Source organism: Eptatretus burgeri, chromosome 5, assembly GCF_056783735.1.
Source record: "Eptatretus burgeri isolate ZD-2024b chromosome 5, Ebu_testis_v1, whole genome shotgun sequence".
NCBI classification, from domain to species: Eukaryota; Metazoa; Chordata; class Myxini; order Myxiniformes; family Myxinidae; genus Eptatretus; species Eptatretus burgeri.
In genome coordinates, this window is record NC_140965.1 from 97,682,303 (window position 1) to 97,699,697 (window position 17,395).

Below are 17,395 nucleotides of genomic sequence, written 5' to 3' on the forward strand. Positions count from 1 at the left end.
CTGGTTTTTATTCCTAATACTCTATGCATCATAGTTGGAATGATAAACCAAGAAAAATAAATGGACTCTGCTTTAGAAAGACATTATAATAATAAAACAAATCCAAGACGGCCACCCACTGGTATAGATAATGCCCGAACATTAGGCATTTACAGGTTGTTTTCAAAACACCTTGACTACCAAAAATGTACAGAAAACACAACAGCCTGGATACAGTTGCCTTACTGTGCTACTTCAATACATTATATTATAATTATATATCAAAATCGACACAAAATGTTACACACACATACATTATACATGGGCTTGGTTCAAGGTTCATATGCATCATCTTCATCTTCGTCAATTATAAAATCAACTGACTTGTTGTGGCAGCTCTCCCCACAACAACCACCACATGCAACCACACACTTTAAGCCATTTTTTGTGGCAGGAACACTGGTTTGTAGCACACTGTCTTTTGGTGCTGACTTTACATTTACAAAAAATAAATTTAAGGACATTTGCGGGTGCCGCATCTAAGTCCGTCATAATTGGGCGCATAATGTTTTTGTCCATAGTCCATCCCCATTCCAGCGCATCCAGGCATTTGTTGTCGAGTTCGTTCCACTGAACCATCTGGAGATGTACACGAAGGTTATGGAAATGGGCTGCACGCTCAGTCGGAGGGAGTCGTTCTGGATCCATAAAACATACTTTTATAGAGACAATGGCTGAATGGCGTGTTTTGTTACATTAAATAAATTAAAGGTGGCCCATATAATCATAAAGAAAATAGAATACTAAAATTTAACTAACCTTTTCAATCCTTATGGCAGTACGGCACAAGTTCAATCATGTTACACTGATTCCATAAATGCACAATGTAAACAGATTATAGTTATACTGCGTACAACCCGTTACGTCATATTAGAATAATAGTAGATTAATAGTTATATTACTATACATGATGTCTGATAAAGTGCATGAAGGATTGTTTGAAACATATTCAGTTTATTATATATATATATATATATATATATATATATATATATATATATATATATATATATATATATATATATATATATATATCCATTCTTTTGTATCTAGGCCCAATATAAAGTTCTGAATCAGTTGATTGCAAACACGGTTGTGCCACCTTGAGAATGCTTTAATTAGACCCTCATATGGATGGACATGGCACCTTTGTCTGTGAAGCTAGAAGCATACGTAATAGGAAGGAATAAATACGAGTTAGAATAGCTTTTATTTTCGTGTACTCATACATATCCATCTTTACCAGGGCGGTCTGGACTCGTGACCGTGCGGCCGCGGAGATTCGGTTTATCCCGTATATTGGTGGCCATCTTGGATTTTTAATATGACGTCTCTGTCAGAACTAAATTATTTTGTCATAGTAGGATAAAACATGTTATGTTTAATATATAAGCCAATTTGCAGTACTCTAGTATCCCAGAAAAAAAGAAATCGGTATTTTCCTTTTTCTAACCCTTATTCTCGTGCGAAAAAAGCCGAAATATCGACAAAAATTCAAAATGCCGTCAAAAATTTTCTCCGAAGTGATTCGCTCAGGACTTTTTTTTTCGGTGGTATTGGAGACATTGGTGAGTAGAAATCAAAGAGTTTGATAACATAGTAATTTCTTCCCCAGATCACACCAAAAGGGATCCACTCCACCAGTCTATCAGTCTTTGTCAGAATCGGAGTCTCCGCTAGAGTAGTCGCATTCATCAGCATCTCTAAGTTCATCATCAGATGTGTCATCCTCGGTGACATCAGCTAATATATCTTGAAGGCAGGATGGCAAGATAGGTCCCTCAGACCATACTGGTTCAGTGTATCCATCGGAACGTACCCATCCGTGATTTGTAGCAGGTGGGATATCTACCATGGGTGTGTGTGCTCGTTTCCATTGTGCTGCCCTGCAGTTTGCCTGTCTGATGTGAGGATTAAGTGACTGCTTGCAGGGTGGTAGTTTAGATAAGTCCATTTTACTCGATGACTTAATCACTTCCCCCTCTCCAACCATTTTCTTCAACATGACAGCACGAACTTTTTCGACATCTCTCTGCCTAGGGAACCCGTACAAGAAGCACACAAACTCCTCTAGGTCTTCAAACAGAGTCTGCTCAACTTCCCAGATATCCCCCAACTTAGTGAAACAGTCTTGGTATTGAGGCTTCTTTTCAAGCTTCTTCAGGGGGGTTTTCTGTCCCTTTCCCTTAAAGGCACAGTTGCAGTTCTCAGCAATTATCAGAAACTAGTAACTAATGACCAGGAACCAAATCCCAATGATTATTTTTGCAATTTGCCACATTTTTGAGATGTTATGTACCGTATTCTATGATTTTACCCATTTTGGTGGCCATTTTGGACGCCATCTTGAATATCGCCAGAGTGCTGGGAATTTTTTTTTGTTAACATCTCAAATGTGTAATAGTGTTGTGGGGCCGAGTTTCGGTGGTGAGCACGACCGCTAGATGGAGCAGTAGAGTCGGCTCCACCGAACACCCGGAATTTATAGGTCGTCACCCCGGATAACTCCGGAGCCGACGGGTCCCTTATCGGACCGAAGATCGCCAATAGGTCGACCGCGTGGGATAGGGTCGATTGCCAATTTCAATTTACCTAAATACCCACGTCGTCCAAACTACCGGGGAAATTCACCCTCGGCGGAGCTCGACGGAACGAGCCGATAGCGTGCTCGAACTGTGCGTAACCCGAGCGGGTGGTTACCGAGGTCCATCGGTCCAAATGCACAATTTGCCGCTTCCCAATTTCCCAACACGCACCGTGCTAAGCCAATGAAAGAAACACAGAAACGAGCTGAAACATGTAACAGGGGATTTATTTATAACTAGCGTAACCCGCGCTCTGCACGACATGTTGGGGGGTGGGTGTGTTTGAAAAAGGAACTGATGCAGAGTATCAGTAGTAATTTTACTTTAATGCAGTAAGTGGAATACGATTTCACTGTTTCAGAACCATTTTATTTACTTTTTTTTGTACCATGCACCTCATATGGTCTTTGAGATAATGTAAGCCGAATATCACGTTACTCGAGCGCAGAACAAAGTCGAAGATAGCGCGACACGAAACCACAAACTCGGAAATAATATATAAGATTGGGGGGAAGGGAACACACAAAGAACAGAGTTATCACGACTAAGCAAGGCAAGTAATGTGCAACAAAAAGCACTAAACAATTCTCCTAAACAGACGGGCCCACACACATACACACACACACACACACGCACAAAATAAATGGGCTGGCCGGCCTTTATTGATGCCCCCCAGCTCGGAGGGAAGGTGAGCCGAAGGAGAGACCCTGTCTCGCACCTCCTCACCTCGTGCGGTTTTCGATGATCCGGTTCGGCGGGACTCAAACCCGCAACACAATGCAATGATGGACGCCAGCCGGCGCGAAGGTGGATCAGACAGAACGCCGGCAGGCCAGACGAGACGACCAGGCGACGAGGCTGACAAGGCGACCAGGCGACGCGACCTTGACTGGACCTCAACACAACTCTGGCCCAACAACTGCGCTGGACCGATCGCAACCTCACTCGCGCACCGTCGGGTCTCAGCACTCTCTCGCTCTGTCCGAACGCGCCGAAAACTACATTGTGAGTATAGTTTTAAATCACATTGTGAGTACATTAAATCGGGGGGGGGGGGGCACGGATACCCTCCGTAGATACTCCCCTAATTGGACCTGGCGTTTTTCCAACACATTCAGTGCATATGGAACAAGCATCATGAATCATGAAAAATTAAACAGTTTTTCTAGTCTAATGTTTCACGCTTATGACAAGAGAGCATCATTAAGTAGCTATTGTGGTAAAACATTTGTATTTAATTATATGTTGCAACAGGACACTAACATGCCTATGTTCAAGTGGTGATGCTCTTTGGAAACCAAACTTTTGTCATGTGTCAACTATGACTACCTTTTGATATCCATATCCATATCATGCAAATTTTTAACATGATATCAATCTATCGCTAAAGCTTACAAGACAAAACATCAAAACTGCTGATGAGTCACACACTTACTGTGAGGCAAAAGTTCTATTCCTATACTGTGAATATGTCTATAATCATGAGTTCACTAGTATTTATTAGTATTGGTATAATTATAGTTTCACCCTGCCTGTCTGTTACAAGATTCGAGTCATCTTCATCTGAAGATGCAATTTCCATGTCATCCTCCTCTTCCTTGTCCATTGCTTCTAATTCCTCTGTCTCTGGGATAAGGCTTTCGGGAAGTTGCTCCCCTTCGAACCAAACCGGTTTGTAATGGTCATCAACTAACTGCCAGCCATTTTCTTCAGTGGGATGCTGCTCTTTATGATTTTGATCTGCTCTTGCCCACATGTTGGAAACAAAGGAAGCACGCTTAATGGTGGTCTTCACAAGGTGGTAGTCCACTTGCATCCATGCCCCTCAAATTGGCTAGTAGGTTTTTTCCATTTCCCTTTGGTCCCTATGTCTTCATGAACTTCTCATGCCTATACTCATTCAGGCTGGTATTTGCACTATCCTTAGCTCCATACATTGTGGCTTCTTAAATGGGTTTTGCTCCAAAAGGGTAACGTAAGAACTACTGATCCTTCATTAGGAACGTCAAAAGAATATTTCCACAAAGTTTCATTGATGTACTTGAGATGTGTTTTAAATGTGCTAAAAATAGCGACCTCATTAGGCCGTTCTCAAATGGATTTTGCACCAAATTCGACACTTAAGAACTACTGATTCTTCATCAGGAAGGTCTAAGGAATATTTCCACAATGTTTCATTAATGTACTCACAATGTGATTTAAATGTGAAATTAGCGCCCCCTTTATAAATGTGAAAGTGGCGCCCCCCACCGCTTACTCACAATGTGATTTAAATGTGAAAGTAGCGCCCCCTTTATAAATGTAAAAGTAGCACCCCCCAGCCCCCACCGCTTAAAAATTGCCCTACTCCTCTCTGTGCATGTACACTCAGGACGAGATTCCATACAATTTGCCAAATTCAGAGCCAAAGTACTGCATAGCTACAAGTTCATGCCCTAATTTGTGTTCTCCAGTATTCAAAATATAACATTCAATTGAAATTAAATAGTTCCTTGATCATAAACTGACGTATGTAAACAGACAAAGTGAACCAAATGCTTAACCCCACTTTTCGCTTTGCATCCATACATCCATCCATTGGGGCCATACTGTATGTAGACCATTGGTGCTGCCTTAGCAGTCTCTTTGGCTATTGGGCACAATCCTGGACAGGTCGCCACTCTGACACGATACCAGCATGCTGACCGGTACTCATTTTGCCGACCTCGGAAGGATGACAGGCAGAGTCAACCCCACCTGGTATTAATTCAACAGCCAAGGGGGATTTGAACTCAGGATTCCTAGGATCCCAAGCCCCCCACCCTAACCATTAAGCCAACACCAGGTATGCTTTGCATGTGTGGAGTTATAATTGGTACCTATTTAAGGGACAGCCTGTAGTGCAGAAGCTGCTTCCCAAATAGCAGCCACGCTTTAAGATAACAAGCAATGTAACCTAGTATCTAAGAACCTCCAAGAAGCGAGACCAGACCACTTTTTACCTGCAGTCCAGGCAATAAGTTGGAATTTATCGAGAACGGCAGAGATAACTCGCCTATTCTTCGCAAAATGACATTGTGAGATCTTTTACATCCACCAACTAATGCCGGCAGACAGGGCACCGAGTTTAACGTCCATCGGAGGGATGGCACACACAATGATGCATCGCCCTGCATACAAATCACCAGTGGAGCAGTTTATTGTTGGGTTGAGATGTAAAGACAGGCGAGACAGCTCAGAAGTGAGTGCGCATCACCTTTTGGCTATCCTGTCACCCCATTGGATCAACATAGAATCAGCTCCAAACTAAAGATTCTCAAAATGTTAAACGACTTTCCCTGGATGTCTTTTCTGTTTATCTAATTTGTATGGTATGATTTTGTACCACAAGGTTATCTGTGAGATGCACTTCCTGGTGGTTTGTTGGTGCAGTAACAGGGAAATCTTTGAATAAATGTAGCTGCTATACCCTTCCTCTTCGAAGAGAGAGACAGAGAGACAGAGAGACAGAGACAGAGAGACTAATTTTGTAGAACAATTGTTGAGCTGTACTTTAAGTTTGAGAACGCTTCTTTTGTCTATTGTCACCTGTGAACACCCATTCTGTGAAAACTGCCTTGACATTGCTGCAATGCTAAAGATGCCCCAAAACAGAGTTCCCTCATGATGCTTGCGTAAATCCACGACTAATCAGAAAGAGTCCCCTTATAAATGATGTAACCACTGAAATTAGTTTAAGGAAAAACAAACTGATAAATTAATCGTAAAGTTCTCTGATGTTGTGGGAAACATCTGTTATTATTCGTCCCCTACCTGTTTCTCCAGAGGGGACAATAGGTTTGCTCTCTCTGTCCATCCATCCACTGTGGTTTCTCAGACTTTTTTCCCACACCCTTGAACATGTTCAACTGAAACTTGGTACGTGGCTTTACCATGATAAGTTACAGAACAAATTCGAGTTTCAGGGTGTTTCGTCGATTTTTTTTCAGTTATGTCCTTTGTGGACGAAGAAAATATCACCGGTAGCGGACATGTATTGCAAAGCAATTCTCGCTCTTGCTTATATATTTTTTCTTTATTCGATGTGCACTACTTTTTGGTTTATAAACATTTTCTTTGACCCTCATCGGTTGAAAGTTAATTGTCGAGGCGGCAATTTTTGTTTATAACCTGTTTAAATAGTGGTTAAGGAAACCTGAAGAAACGTTCACTGTTTTTCACAGACTCTTCTGTGGATGGAAAGCTGACCATTGTGGAGATCGGAGTGGGTGGCGGTGCCAATTTTGCCTTTTACCCGCCAGGCACAGAAGTCATCTGTGTTGACCCAAACCCACACTTCGACAAGTTCCTGAAAAAGTAAGATGTTGTTTCCATGTTTTAGTAATTTGTATGAACACATGTGGTAGTTACTATATCGGTGTAATTGAAAATGCTATTAGAGCCATCTATGTACAGTTAACCCTCTTCCAACGTGGGTTTTCGCAATGCGGATTCATTTATGCACATGGGAATAAATGCGATTCTTAGTTTCCGGACGCGCATAAAATATGATCATACGTGGGTTTGAATGTGGTGCTTTGACCACGTCATGCACAGAGGTGACATCTCCCGCCCTGTTCTATCATCTGCACTGTCTTCAGTCTGCATAGTGCCGCTGTCAAGTGAGTTCATGCCCAAGAGATTTAACTCCACATTATTTAGCTGCATACTGTGCCCTCAAATACAGTATGGTACCAAAAGGTCAAGCCTATCCAAGTGGTAGTGGAGTGATGAAATCCTGTAAGGTTGTGACATTGGCAGAGAGAATCGTGATTGTAGACAAGTTACTTAGCAGGATGAGTGTAACATCAGTCGACCATGAGTATAGTGTGAGTGAAGCCACTATACGCAGCATTTGTTGAAGCCAGACTTCCTGGAGTTTATAACAGAAAAAGCACCTCTGAACAGGTGTTCAATACTGATGAAACGTGGCTTTTCTAGAAGATAACGGGTAACAAGATGTACATCTCCAAGGAGCAGAAAGTAACACATGGGTTCAAGTCTTTCAAGGATCATCTTGCACTACTTTTTTGTGGAAATACATTTGGGAACTGTAAATGCAAACTATTCGCGCCACAACATGTCCACCGGCGACCATGATCTACAGGCTTTATACAATTAACCCCCCACACTACATACGCACTAATATATATATATATATATATATATATATATATATATATATATATATATATATATTATAGAATAAGTATTCCCTCTGAGGCTTATATTGTTGCAGACCCAGTGGCACAGGGATACTACGAGGGCAGGAGGTATCGCTGGTTCTCCCCGGACTCATCGGGAATTGCAGGCCGTCACCTACGAAGAACTTCATGTTGCGGCAGGTCGCTAAAGGAACGCGAATGCCAATAGTTCGACCACGTGACTTAGGGTCCTCCGTCTGACACCGTTTAGCTAAGAACACGTGATTTCCTCATCGGGGAATCACACCCTCAGCAATTATGCCATTGTTATCTTTATTGGATCTTGATTAATGCGGCCCAGATTTCCGCGAGCACAATACCGGACTGATATGAGAGCCCCTTAGTGGAGAATTATATCCTCCTGGCGAATCTACATACGGGCATTGCTTGAACAATGGAAGAAAGGACAACTATGTGCAGATTGTAAATACAGTATAACAAGAATAATTTATTTACAATGAGCGATGGATATGGAAAGGAGAGAGGAGAACTGAAGAGCTTTAATGGCGTAGAAGGGAAAACCGGGGCAGGAAAAAGGAAATGCAATAAATCAAGGTATGTATTTATAAAAAGGGACAACAAATGTACAAGTTGCAGTCTTAAACTATGCCTTACCTACCGGCTAACAAAACAGGGTACCCATCAGACCACACACACAGGGAGACAAATTGAGACTTGGTGCCACTCTCCCAAATGGCCCAGACACTGATCTCCACCACCGAGGGTCCACCAGCTCCATTGGGAGCAAAACGCCAATGTGTCCAGGACCAGGGAAGAGACGAGTGCAACGACCCAGATAGAGAGACAGAGAGACAGAGACAGACCGAGAGAACAAGAATAAGCTCGTGCCACGACCAGGAAGGACCCCGATAGCTAGAGGCAAAAGAAGAAAGAGAGCACAGCAGCCAGGACCAAAGTAGCGCGGGGGCGACGACAGAGACACCAAAACAGTGTGCCATGCAGATTTATAGCCCTGGGGGCAGGCAGGGCCAAACAGCCACACGTCAGATCCCCTGAGGCAGCTTGGGACCAGCCAGAGGGCCACGTCAGACCCTGCGAGACGGCCCCATGCCAGCCATTGGAGGGTTCTCCCGCAACCCTGCCCATTCTGCCGCCTGGCCAGATATTCATTCATTTGGTCCTTCCAGTTGTCGTCATGAACAGAGCTCTGCACTTAACATGGGGTGGGAGGGGGGGAATCCCTTCTACCACCATGCTACTGGGACAAACCCCAAACGTCCAACAATGTTCATGGCACAAATCCAAGGAATAGGGGCAATCATTTCAGGGAGGCTGGGTCATGTGTTGGTTCGTTTGCCAGTCCTTTTGGGTGGAGGGGAATAAACGGGAATTCGGGAAACTAAATACAGTACAGGAGAAGACGGCAATAAATAACATTGCAGGGTAGACGTCCATACAGATGAACAGACAAACAACGACTTTGTGACAAACAGACAAACAAAGACTTTAAACAATAAAGGGGAATGGGAGAATTTGGCACACGTACTAGAATGCTGATGTATGTAGCACATGTTGAATGCCAGGACAGTAAAACATGCACGCCCTGTGATGACAGCTGTTACGGCACACGTCATCATGCGCTGATGTCTCCATTCTCCCAACGGTTTGACAGGGGGGCGCTAACTACCCAACCCAATGCACTCAATTACGTAATAACCCCATTATAGGAAAGGTGCTATTCTTCACGTTCATTACGGAGATAACTATTCTAAAAGTCTATGTGCTGTGTGTGTTTCAATTTCAGCATGCGGTTTATAAAACCGCAACAATATTAGCAAAAAAAAAAAACTTATAAAATATTTGTCCGTATGTTATGTTCCATGGTCGTGTTCCATTATCCCCATTTCTCCCATGATGCCTTGAGGTTGCGTCACATGATTTTGCTGAATGCGCAGTTTTCCAGAAACTGAGCCCCTGCATTGGGCGATGGTTTACTGTATCTGATGGATGCAAAAACGACAACTTTTGATCAAAATAATTCCCATTCCCTGATCAAATTCCCATTTGATCAAAGCATGCTTATTATCATTGACCGCCATACCTGCCACCTTTCTTTCGGTACACAGTTTCTGTTTGGACTCTATTCTGTCAATGCAATTCACTGCTTTTATACTTGAACATTTGATATTTACTTTACCTGAACATACTTTACTTTACTTGAAAAAAACATCTCCCATTTGATGTTTTGTCTGTCCTTCCATCGTCCTTGGAATGATCAGGTCGGCTGTAAATCAATGTCGATTAAGCTCTATCGTTCGCTTAATGACACGATTCTTCTGTAGACAAGTGTGAAGCAATTGCAAATTTTCCAGATGATGCATCACACAATCATCTAATCTCAACTACACTCTTCAGGTCAAGTGGCCCACAAGGCTGCAGTGCGAACTCTCCAGTCTGCCCTGTTTCTGGCTATCAGCCTGGCTTCATTCCATGATTTCCATCCTATCTCTTTTCTTTCTTTTTCCACCGTTCTCCTCCAGGTTTTTCCAGGATGTCCCACTTTCCATCTTCCTTCGGGCTTCCATAACAATGCTGCCATACAATTGTTATCTTCTTTCATTCTTAGCACATGCCTAATCCATTTCAATCTTCTGGTCTTCACTTTATCATTGATCTTCATTACTTTGATTCTTTTAAGTATTTAAAGGCCCTGTCACACCTTGACGATTTAGCCAGCGTATGCCTGACGTATGCAAAATTTGGCTAAAACGCTGGCACACGTCGAATACGTTATGGGTAAGTTTGTATACGTTAAGAGCATGCTGGCATACGTCTTTGTACGCTGGCACACGTCGAATACGTTATGGGTAAGTTTGTATACGTTAAGAGCATGCTGGCATACGTCTTTGTACGCTGGCATACGTCGTAGTACGCAGAGGTGTTAGACAAATTTTCCATGCTTGAAATTTTTTGACGTATACCAGCGTATGACTCACACGTTCCGCATAATGCTGGCCATAAGTTGTAGGCACGTTATGCGATCGTTGACACACGTCGAGACACGTTACTTGTAAGTTACTCATAAGTCGAAACACGTCGAGGTAATGTTTAGCGTACTGGAAACTTATTTCTAACCTATGAGTAATGTGTTGTAGGCACGTTACGCGATCGTTGACACACGTCGACACGTTACTTGTACGTAACTCATAAGTCGAAACACGTCAAGGTAATGGTTATATTAGCGTCAGTGTTCCAGACTCCTTGGTTTTTTACTTACGAAATCTTTATGACCTCCGTCCTCTGTTTGTGTGTTTGTTTGTTTGTGTGTGTTTGTGTGTTTGTTTGTAGGTAGGATAACTCGAGAACAGAATAAGCTACCAATGTCAAATTACACCACGTTATTCAGAAGGGTGATGGCTAGCGCTGATTAGATTTTGGTCAAAATCGGTCAAAGGTCAATGTCAGAGTGAGGTCAAACATAATTCCGTAAATTCATGTGGAGAAATGGAGTATTTTTGCTTCGGTCGACGTTACGAGTTCGTTTTAACTTTGATTTTAATTTTGTTTTCGGTTTTTGCGATCGCTTAGGATGCTTAAAACTCGGTTGTCGAAATTCTGGTAAAATCGGATGTTTTGGAGACGTTTTAAGATTGCATAAAAAAATATTTTACTCGCCGCGTCACGGCTCGTCACGTGGTGCAGGGCGCTCGAGCAGACGCGTCGTTGAGTCACGTAAAGGTTTTGCGTGTGCGCGCTGACGGTGTTTTCGATAAAGATGGTGTTTAAAAGTCATTTTTTTATCCCAATAAAGGTTATCGTCGCATGCCTGACTCGCTCAGCCGTAAGATTATGTAAAGATTGTTGGTGGATGGCCGAATATTACGGTTTTGTGACTTTGATAAAATAATATTAAATAATTGCGTGGAGAAATGGAGATTTTTTGATTCGGTCGACATTACGATTTTTGATGGATTGGGACAGAATCATCGTAGAAACTTCTGGTTTGCGTCGCTACCTTCTCTTGAGACAGCTTTTATTAGACATGGTCAGAGGTCAAGTTGACGATTTCGAAAGTACCAGTCTATGACTGCTTGTTACTTACGAAATCTAAAGATTTCGTAAGTATATTGATGACTTCCGTCATTTGTTTGTTTGTGTGTTTGTTTGTTTGTGTGTTTGTGTGTTTGTTTGTAGGCACGATAACTTGAAAACGGAAGAAGCTACCAATGTCAAATTACACCACGTGATTCACGAGGGTGATGGCTCGTGCTGATAAGATTTTGGTCAAAGGTCAAGGTCACAGTGAGGTCAAACATTCGATTTTTGATGGTTTTGTACAGAATCATCAAAGAAACTTCTGGTTTGCGTCGCTACCTTCTCTAGAGACAGCTTTTATTAGGCAAGGTCAGAGGTCAAGTTGAAGATTTCGTAAGTACCAGTCAATGACTGCTTGTTTGTTTGTTTGTGTTTGTTTGACTTATATGCACTCTTGAATGAGTTCAAAACCTATGGTGGTACTCAGAGGGTGCGTAGGAAGGTTTTTAAGTCATAAAAGAAAATTCATAGTCCCTGGGTTCAGAATTGGGGAAGGACCCCAATTCTCTCTGAGGAAGTGTTTATCATATAACGTCACACCCGGTGGGTCTGGGTGTTACATGTCATCCCATCCATCATTCTGGGGTTAATTAACTCGTCCTTCGCAGGTTCTTTCTTAAGTCTAATATACATAACAATTAATGAGTCGGTTATGTTCCTCAAGCTAACTTGGCTTCTGAAAAGTAAAAATCCCAATCTCTAACACTGCTAACTTCAATGGGATTTGAAATTTAAAACCTCTGGTATACTAGTCATGTCGCTCACCACTCAGTTACCACCATGCATGGTGATTGGTGTTTGTTCCTCAGACTCCTATGTTATTTCAGTCAGAGACTGTTATGACTGTCAGTGTGAAGGTGTTATTACCTCTGCCACGGAAGGTGAAGGAGGTTATGTTTTCACCCCTTCCTGTCTGTTTGTTACTTACGAAATCTAAAGATTTCGTAAGTATATTGATCACTTCCGTCCACTGTGTGTTTGTTTGTAGGCACGATAACTCGAGAATGGAAGACGCTACCAATGTCCAATTACACCACGTGATTCAGGAGGGTGATGGCTAGTGCTGATAAGATTTTGGTCAAAATCGGTCAAAGGTCAAGGTCACAGTGAGGTCAAACATCCAAAAAAAGTTATAACTCGAGAACGGAAGAAGCTACCAATGTCAAATTACACCACGTGATTCAGGACGGTGATGGCAAGCGCTGATTAGATTTTGGTCAAAATCGGTCAAAGATCAAGGTCACAGTGAGGTCAAACATTCAATTTTTGATGGTTTGGTACAGAATCAACGTAGAAACTTCTGGTTTGCGTCGCTACCTTCTCGAGAGACAGCTTTTATTAGACAAGGTCAGAGGTCAAGTTGACGATTTCGTAAGTACCAGTCTATGACTGCTTGTTTGTTTGTTTGTTTTTTAGGCACGATAACTCGAGAACGGAAGAAGCTACCAATGTCAAATTACACCGCGTGATTCAGGAGGGTGATGGCTAGTGCTGATTAGATTTTGGTCAAAATCGGTCAAAGGTCAAGGTCACAGTGAGGTCAAACATCCAAAACATTCGATTTTTGATGGTTTGGTACAGAATCATCGTAGAAACTTCTGGTTTGCGTCGCTACCTTCTCCAGAGACAACTTTTATTTGACAAGGTCAGAGGTCAAGTTGACGATTTCGTAAGTACCAGTCTATGACTGCTTGTTTGTTTGTTAGTTTGTTTGTTTGTTTGTAGGCACGATAACTCGAGAACGGAAGAAGCTACCAATGTCAAATTACACCACGTGATTCAGGAGCGTGATGGCTAGTGCTGATTAGATTTTGGTAAAAATCGGTCGAAGGTCAAGGTCACAGTGAGGTCAAACATCCAAAAAAAAGTTATAACTCGAGAACGGAAGAAGCTACCAATGTCAAATTGCACCACGTGATTCAGGAGGGTGATGGCTCGTGCTGATTAGATTTTTGTTAAAATCGGTCAAAGGTCAAGGTCACAGTGAGGTTAAATACTCGATTTTTGATGGTTTGGTGCAGATAACTCGAGAACGGAAGAAGCTACCAATGTCAAATTGCGCCACGTGATTCAGGAGGGTGAGGGCTCGTGCTGATTAGATTTTGGTCAAAATCGGTCAAAGATCAAGGTCACAGTGAGGTCAAAAATTCAATTTTTGATGGTTTGGTACAGAATCATGGTAGAAACTTCTGGTTTGTGTCGCTACCTTCTCCAGAGACAGCTTTTATGAGACAAAGTCAGAGGTCAAGTTGACGATTTCGTAAGTACCAGTCTATGACTGCTTGTTTGTTTGTTTGTTTGTTTGTAGGCACGATAACTCGAGAACGGAAGATGCTAACAATGTCAAATTAACCATGTGATTTAATCGGGTGATGGCTAGTGCTGATTAGATTTTGGTCAAAATAGGTCAAAGGTCACGGTGAGGTCAAATATTCGATTTTTGATGGTTTGGTACAGATAACTCGAGAACGGAAGAAGCTACCAATGTCAAATTACATCACGTGATTCAGGAGGGTGATGGCTTGCGCTGATTAGATTTTGGTCAAAATCGGTCAAAGGTCAAGGTCACAGTGAGGTCAAACATCCAAAAAATAACGCGAGAACGGAAGAAGCTACCAATGTCAAATTACACCACGTGATTCACGAGGGTGGTGGCTCGCGCTGATTAGATTTTGGTCAAAATCTGTCAAAGGTCAAGGTCACAGTGAGGTCAAACATCCAAAACATTCGATTTTTGATGGTTTGGTACAGAATCATCGTAGAAACTTCTGGTTTGCTTCGCTACCTTCTCGAGAGACAGCTTTTATTAGACAAGGTCAGAGGTCAAGTTGACGATTTCCTAAGTACCAGTCTATTACTGCTTGTTTGTGTGTTTGTTTGTAGGCACGATAACTCGAGAACGGAAGAAGCTACCAATGTCAAATTACACCACGTGATTCAGGAGGGTGATTGCTGGCGCTGATTAGATTTTGGTCAAAATCGGTCAAAAGTCAAGGTCACAGTGAGGTCAAACATAATTCCGTAAATTCATGTGGAGAAATGGAGTATTTTTGCTTCAGTCAAGGTTACAAGTTCGTTTTAACTTCGATTTTAATTTTGTCTTCGGTTTTTGCGATCGCTTAGGACGCTTAACACTCGGTTGTTGAAATTCTGATAAAAATCGGATGTTTTGGAGATGTTTTAAGATTGCATAAAAAATATTTCACTCGCCGCGTCACGGCTTGACACGTGGTGCAGGGCGCTCGAGCAGACACGTCGTTGAGTCACGTAAAGGTTTTGCGTGTGCGCGCTGACGGTGTTTTCAATAAAGATGGTGTTTAAAAGTCATTTTTTTATCCAAATAAAGGTTATCGTCGCATGCCTGACTCGCTAAGCCGTCGGATTATGCAAAGATTGTCTGTGGATGGCCGAATTTTTTCGGTTTTGTGACTTTGATAAAATAATATTAAATAATTGCGTGGAGAAATGGAGATTTTTTTCTTCGGTCGACGTTACGAGTTCGTTTTAACTCGGATCGCAATTCTGTTTTCACTTTTGGTAATGGCTAAGTATGCTTAACACTCGGTTTTTTGAAATTCTGGTAAAAATCGGATGTTTTATGAGATTTATGTCGGGTGTCGTATCTGAGGCTTAACTGTGAAGATTATGCTAATGAGGGGGATTGTAACACGGCATTACGCGCTCGTTTTAAAGTCAATTTTAATCCTGTCTTCACTTTTGGGAACGGTTAAGTATGCTTAATACTCGTCGAAATTCTGGTAAAAATCGGATGTTTTATGAGAGGTTTGGTTCAGAATCATCATAGAAACTTCTGGTTTGCGCCGCTACCTTCTCGAGAGACAGCTTTTATTAGACAAGGTCAGAGGTCAAGTTGACGATTTCATAAGTACCATTCTATGACTGCTTGTTTGTGTGTTTGTGTGTTTGTTTGTAGGCACAATAACTCGAGAAGGAACCTACCAATGTCAAATTACACCACGTGATTCAGGAGGGTGATGGTTAGCGCTGATTATATTTTGGTCAAAATCGGTAAAAGGTCAAGGTCACAGTGAGGTCAAACATCCAAAACATAACTCGAGAACGGAAGAAGCTACCAATGTCAAATTAGACCCCATGATTCAGGAGGGTGATGGCTAGCGCTGGTTAGATTTTGGTCAAAATCAGTCAAAGGTCAAGGTCACAGTGAGATCAAACATTCGATTTTTGATGGTTTGGTACAGAATCATCGTAGAAACTCTGGTTTGCGTCGCTACCTTCTCTAGAGACAGTTTTTATTAGACAAGGTCAGAGGTCAAGTTGACGATTTCGAAAGTACCAGTCTAGAACTGTTTGTTACTTATGAAATCTAAAGATTTCGTCAGTATATTGATCACTTCTGTTTCTGTTTGTTTGTTTGTTTGTGTGTTTGTTTGTGTGTTTGTTTGTTTGTTGGCACGATAACTCGAGAACGGAAGAAGCTACCAATGTCAAATTGCACCTCGTGAGTCACGAGGGTAATGGCTTGCGCTGATTAGATTTTGGTCAAAATCTGTCAAAGGTCAAGGTCACAGTGAGGTCAAACATAATTCCATAAATTAATGTGGAGAAATGGAGTATTTTTGCTTCGGTCGACGCTACGAGTTCGTTTTAACTTCGATTTAAATTTGGCGTCGGTTTTTGCGATCGCTTAGGATGCTTAAAACTCGGTTGTCAAAATTCTGGTAAAAATCGGATGTTTTGGAGACGTTTTAACATTATATAAAAAATATTTCACTCGACGCGTCACAGGTCGTTACGTGATGCAGTGTGCTCGAGCAGACGCATCGTTGAGCCACGTAAAAGTTTTCCGTGTGCGCGCTTACGGTGTTTTCGATAAAGATGGTGTTTAAAAGTCATTTTGTTATCCCAATAAAGGTTATCGTCGCATGTCTGACTCACTGAGCCGTCGGATTATGTAAAGATTGTTGGTGGATGGCCGAATATTACGGTTTTGTGACTTTGATAAAATAATATAAAATAATTGCGTGGAGAAATGGAGATTTTTGCTTCGGTCGACGTTACGATTTTTCATGGTTTGGTACAGAATCATCGTAGAAACTTCTGGTTTGCGTCGCTACCTTCTCAAGAGACAGCTTTTATTTGACAAGGTGAGAGGTCAAGTTGACGATTTCGAAAGTACCAGTCTATGACTGCTTGTTATTTACGAAATCTAAAGATTTCGTAAGTATATTGATGCCTTCCGTTTCTGTTTGTTTGTTTGTTTGTTTGTTTGTTTGTTTGTTTGTTTGTTTGTAGGCACGATAACTCGAGAACGGAAGAAGCTACCAATGTCAAATTACACCACGTGATTCAGGAGGGTGATGGCTAGTGCTGATTAGATTTTGGTCAAAATCGGTCAAAGGTCAAGGTCACAGTGAGGTCAAACATAATTCCGTAAATTCACGTGGAGAAAGAGTATTTTTGCTTCGCTCGACGTTACGAGTTCGTTTTAACTTCAATTTTAATTTGTCTTCG

General features: G+C 41.9%; 1 protein-coding gene across 1 annotated transcript in view; it reads left to right on the forward strand.

The window, feature by feature from the left end:
• Positions 1 to 17,395, forward strand: part of TMT1A (thiol methyltransferase 1A) — a 64,083-nt gene that overhangs the window by 22,897 nt on the left and 23,791 nt on the right. Inside the window, exon 3 of the mRNA XM_085883072.1 lies at positions 6,827 to 6,959. Coding sequence (XP_085739198.1) covers positions 6,827 to 6,959 — 133 coding nt within the window. The remainder of the gene's footprint in view (positions 1 to 6,826; positions 6,960 to 17,395) is intronic.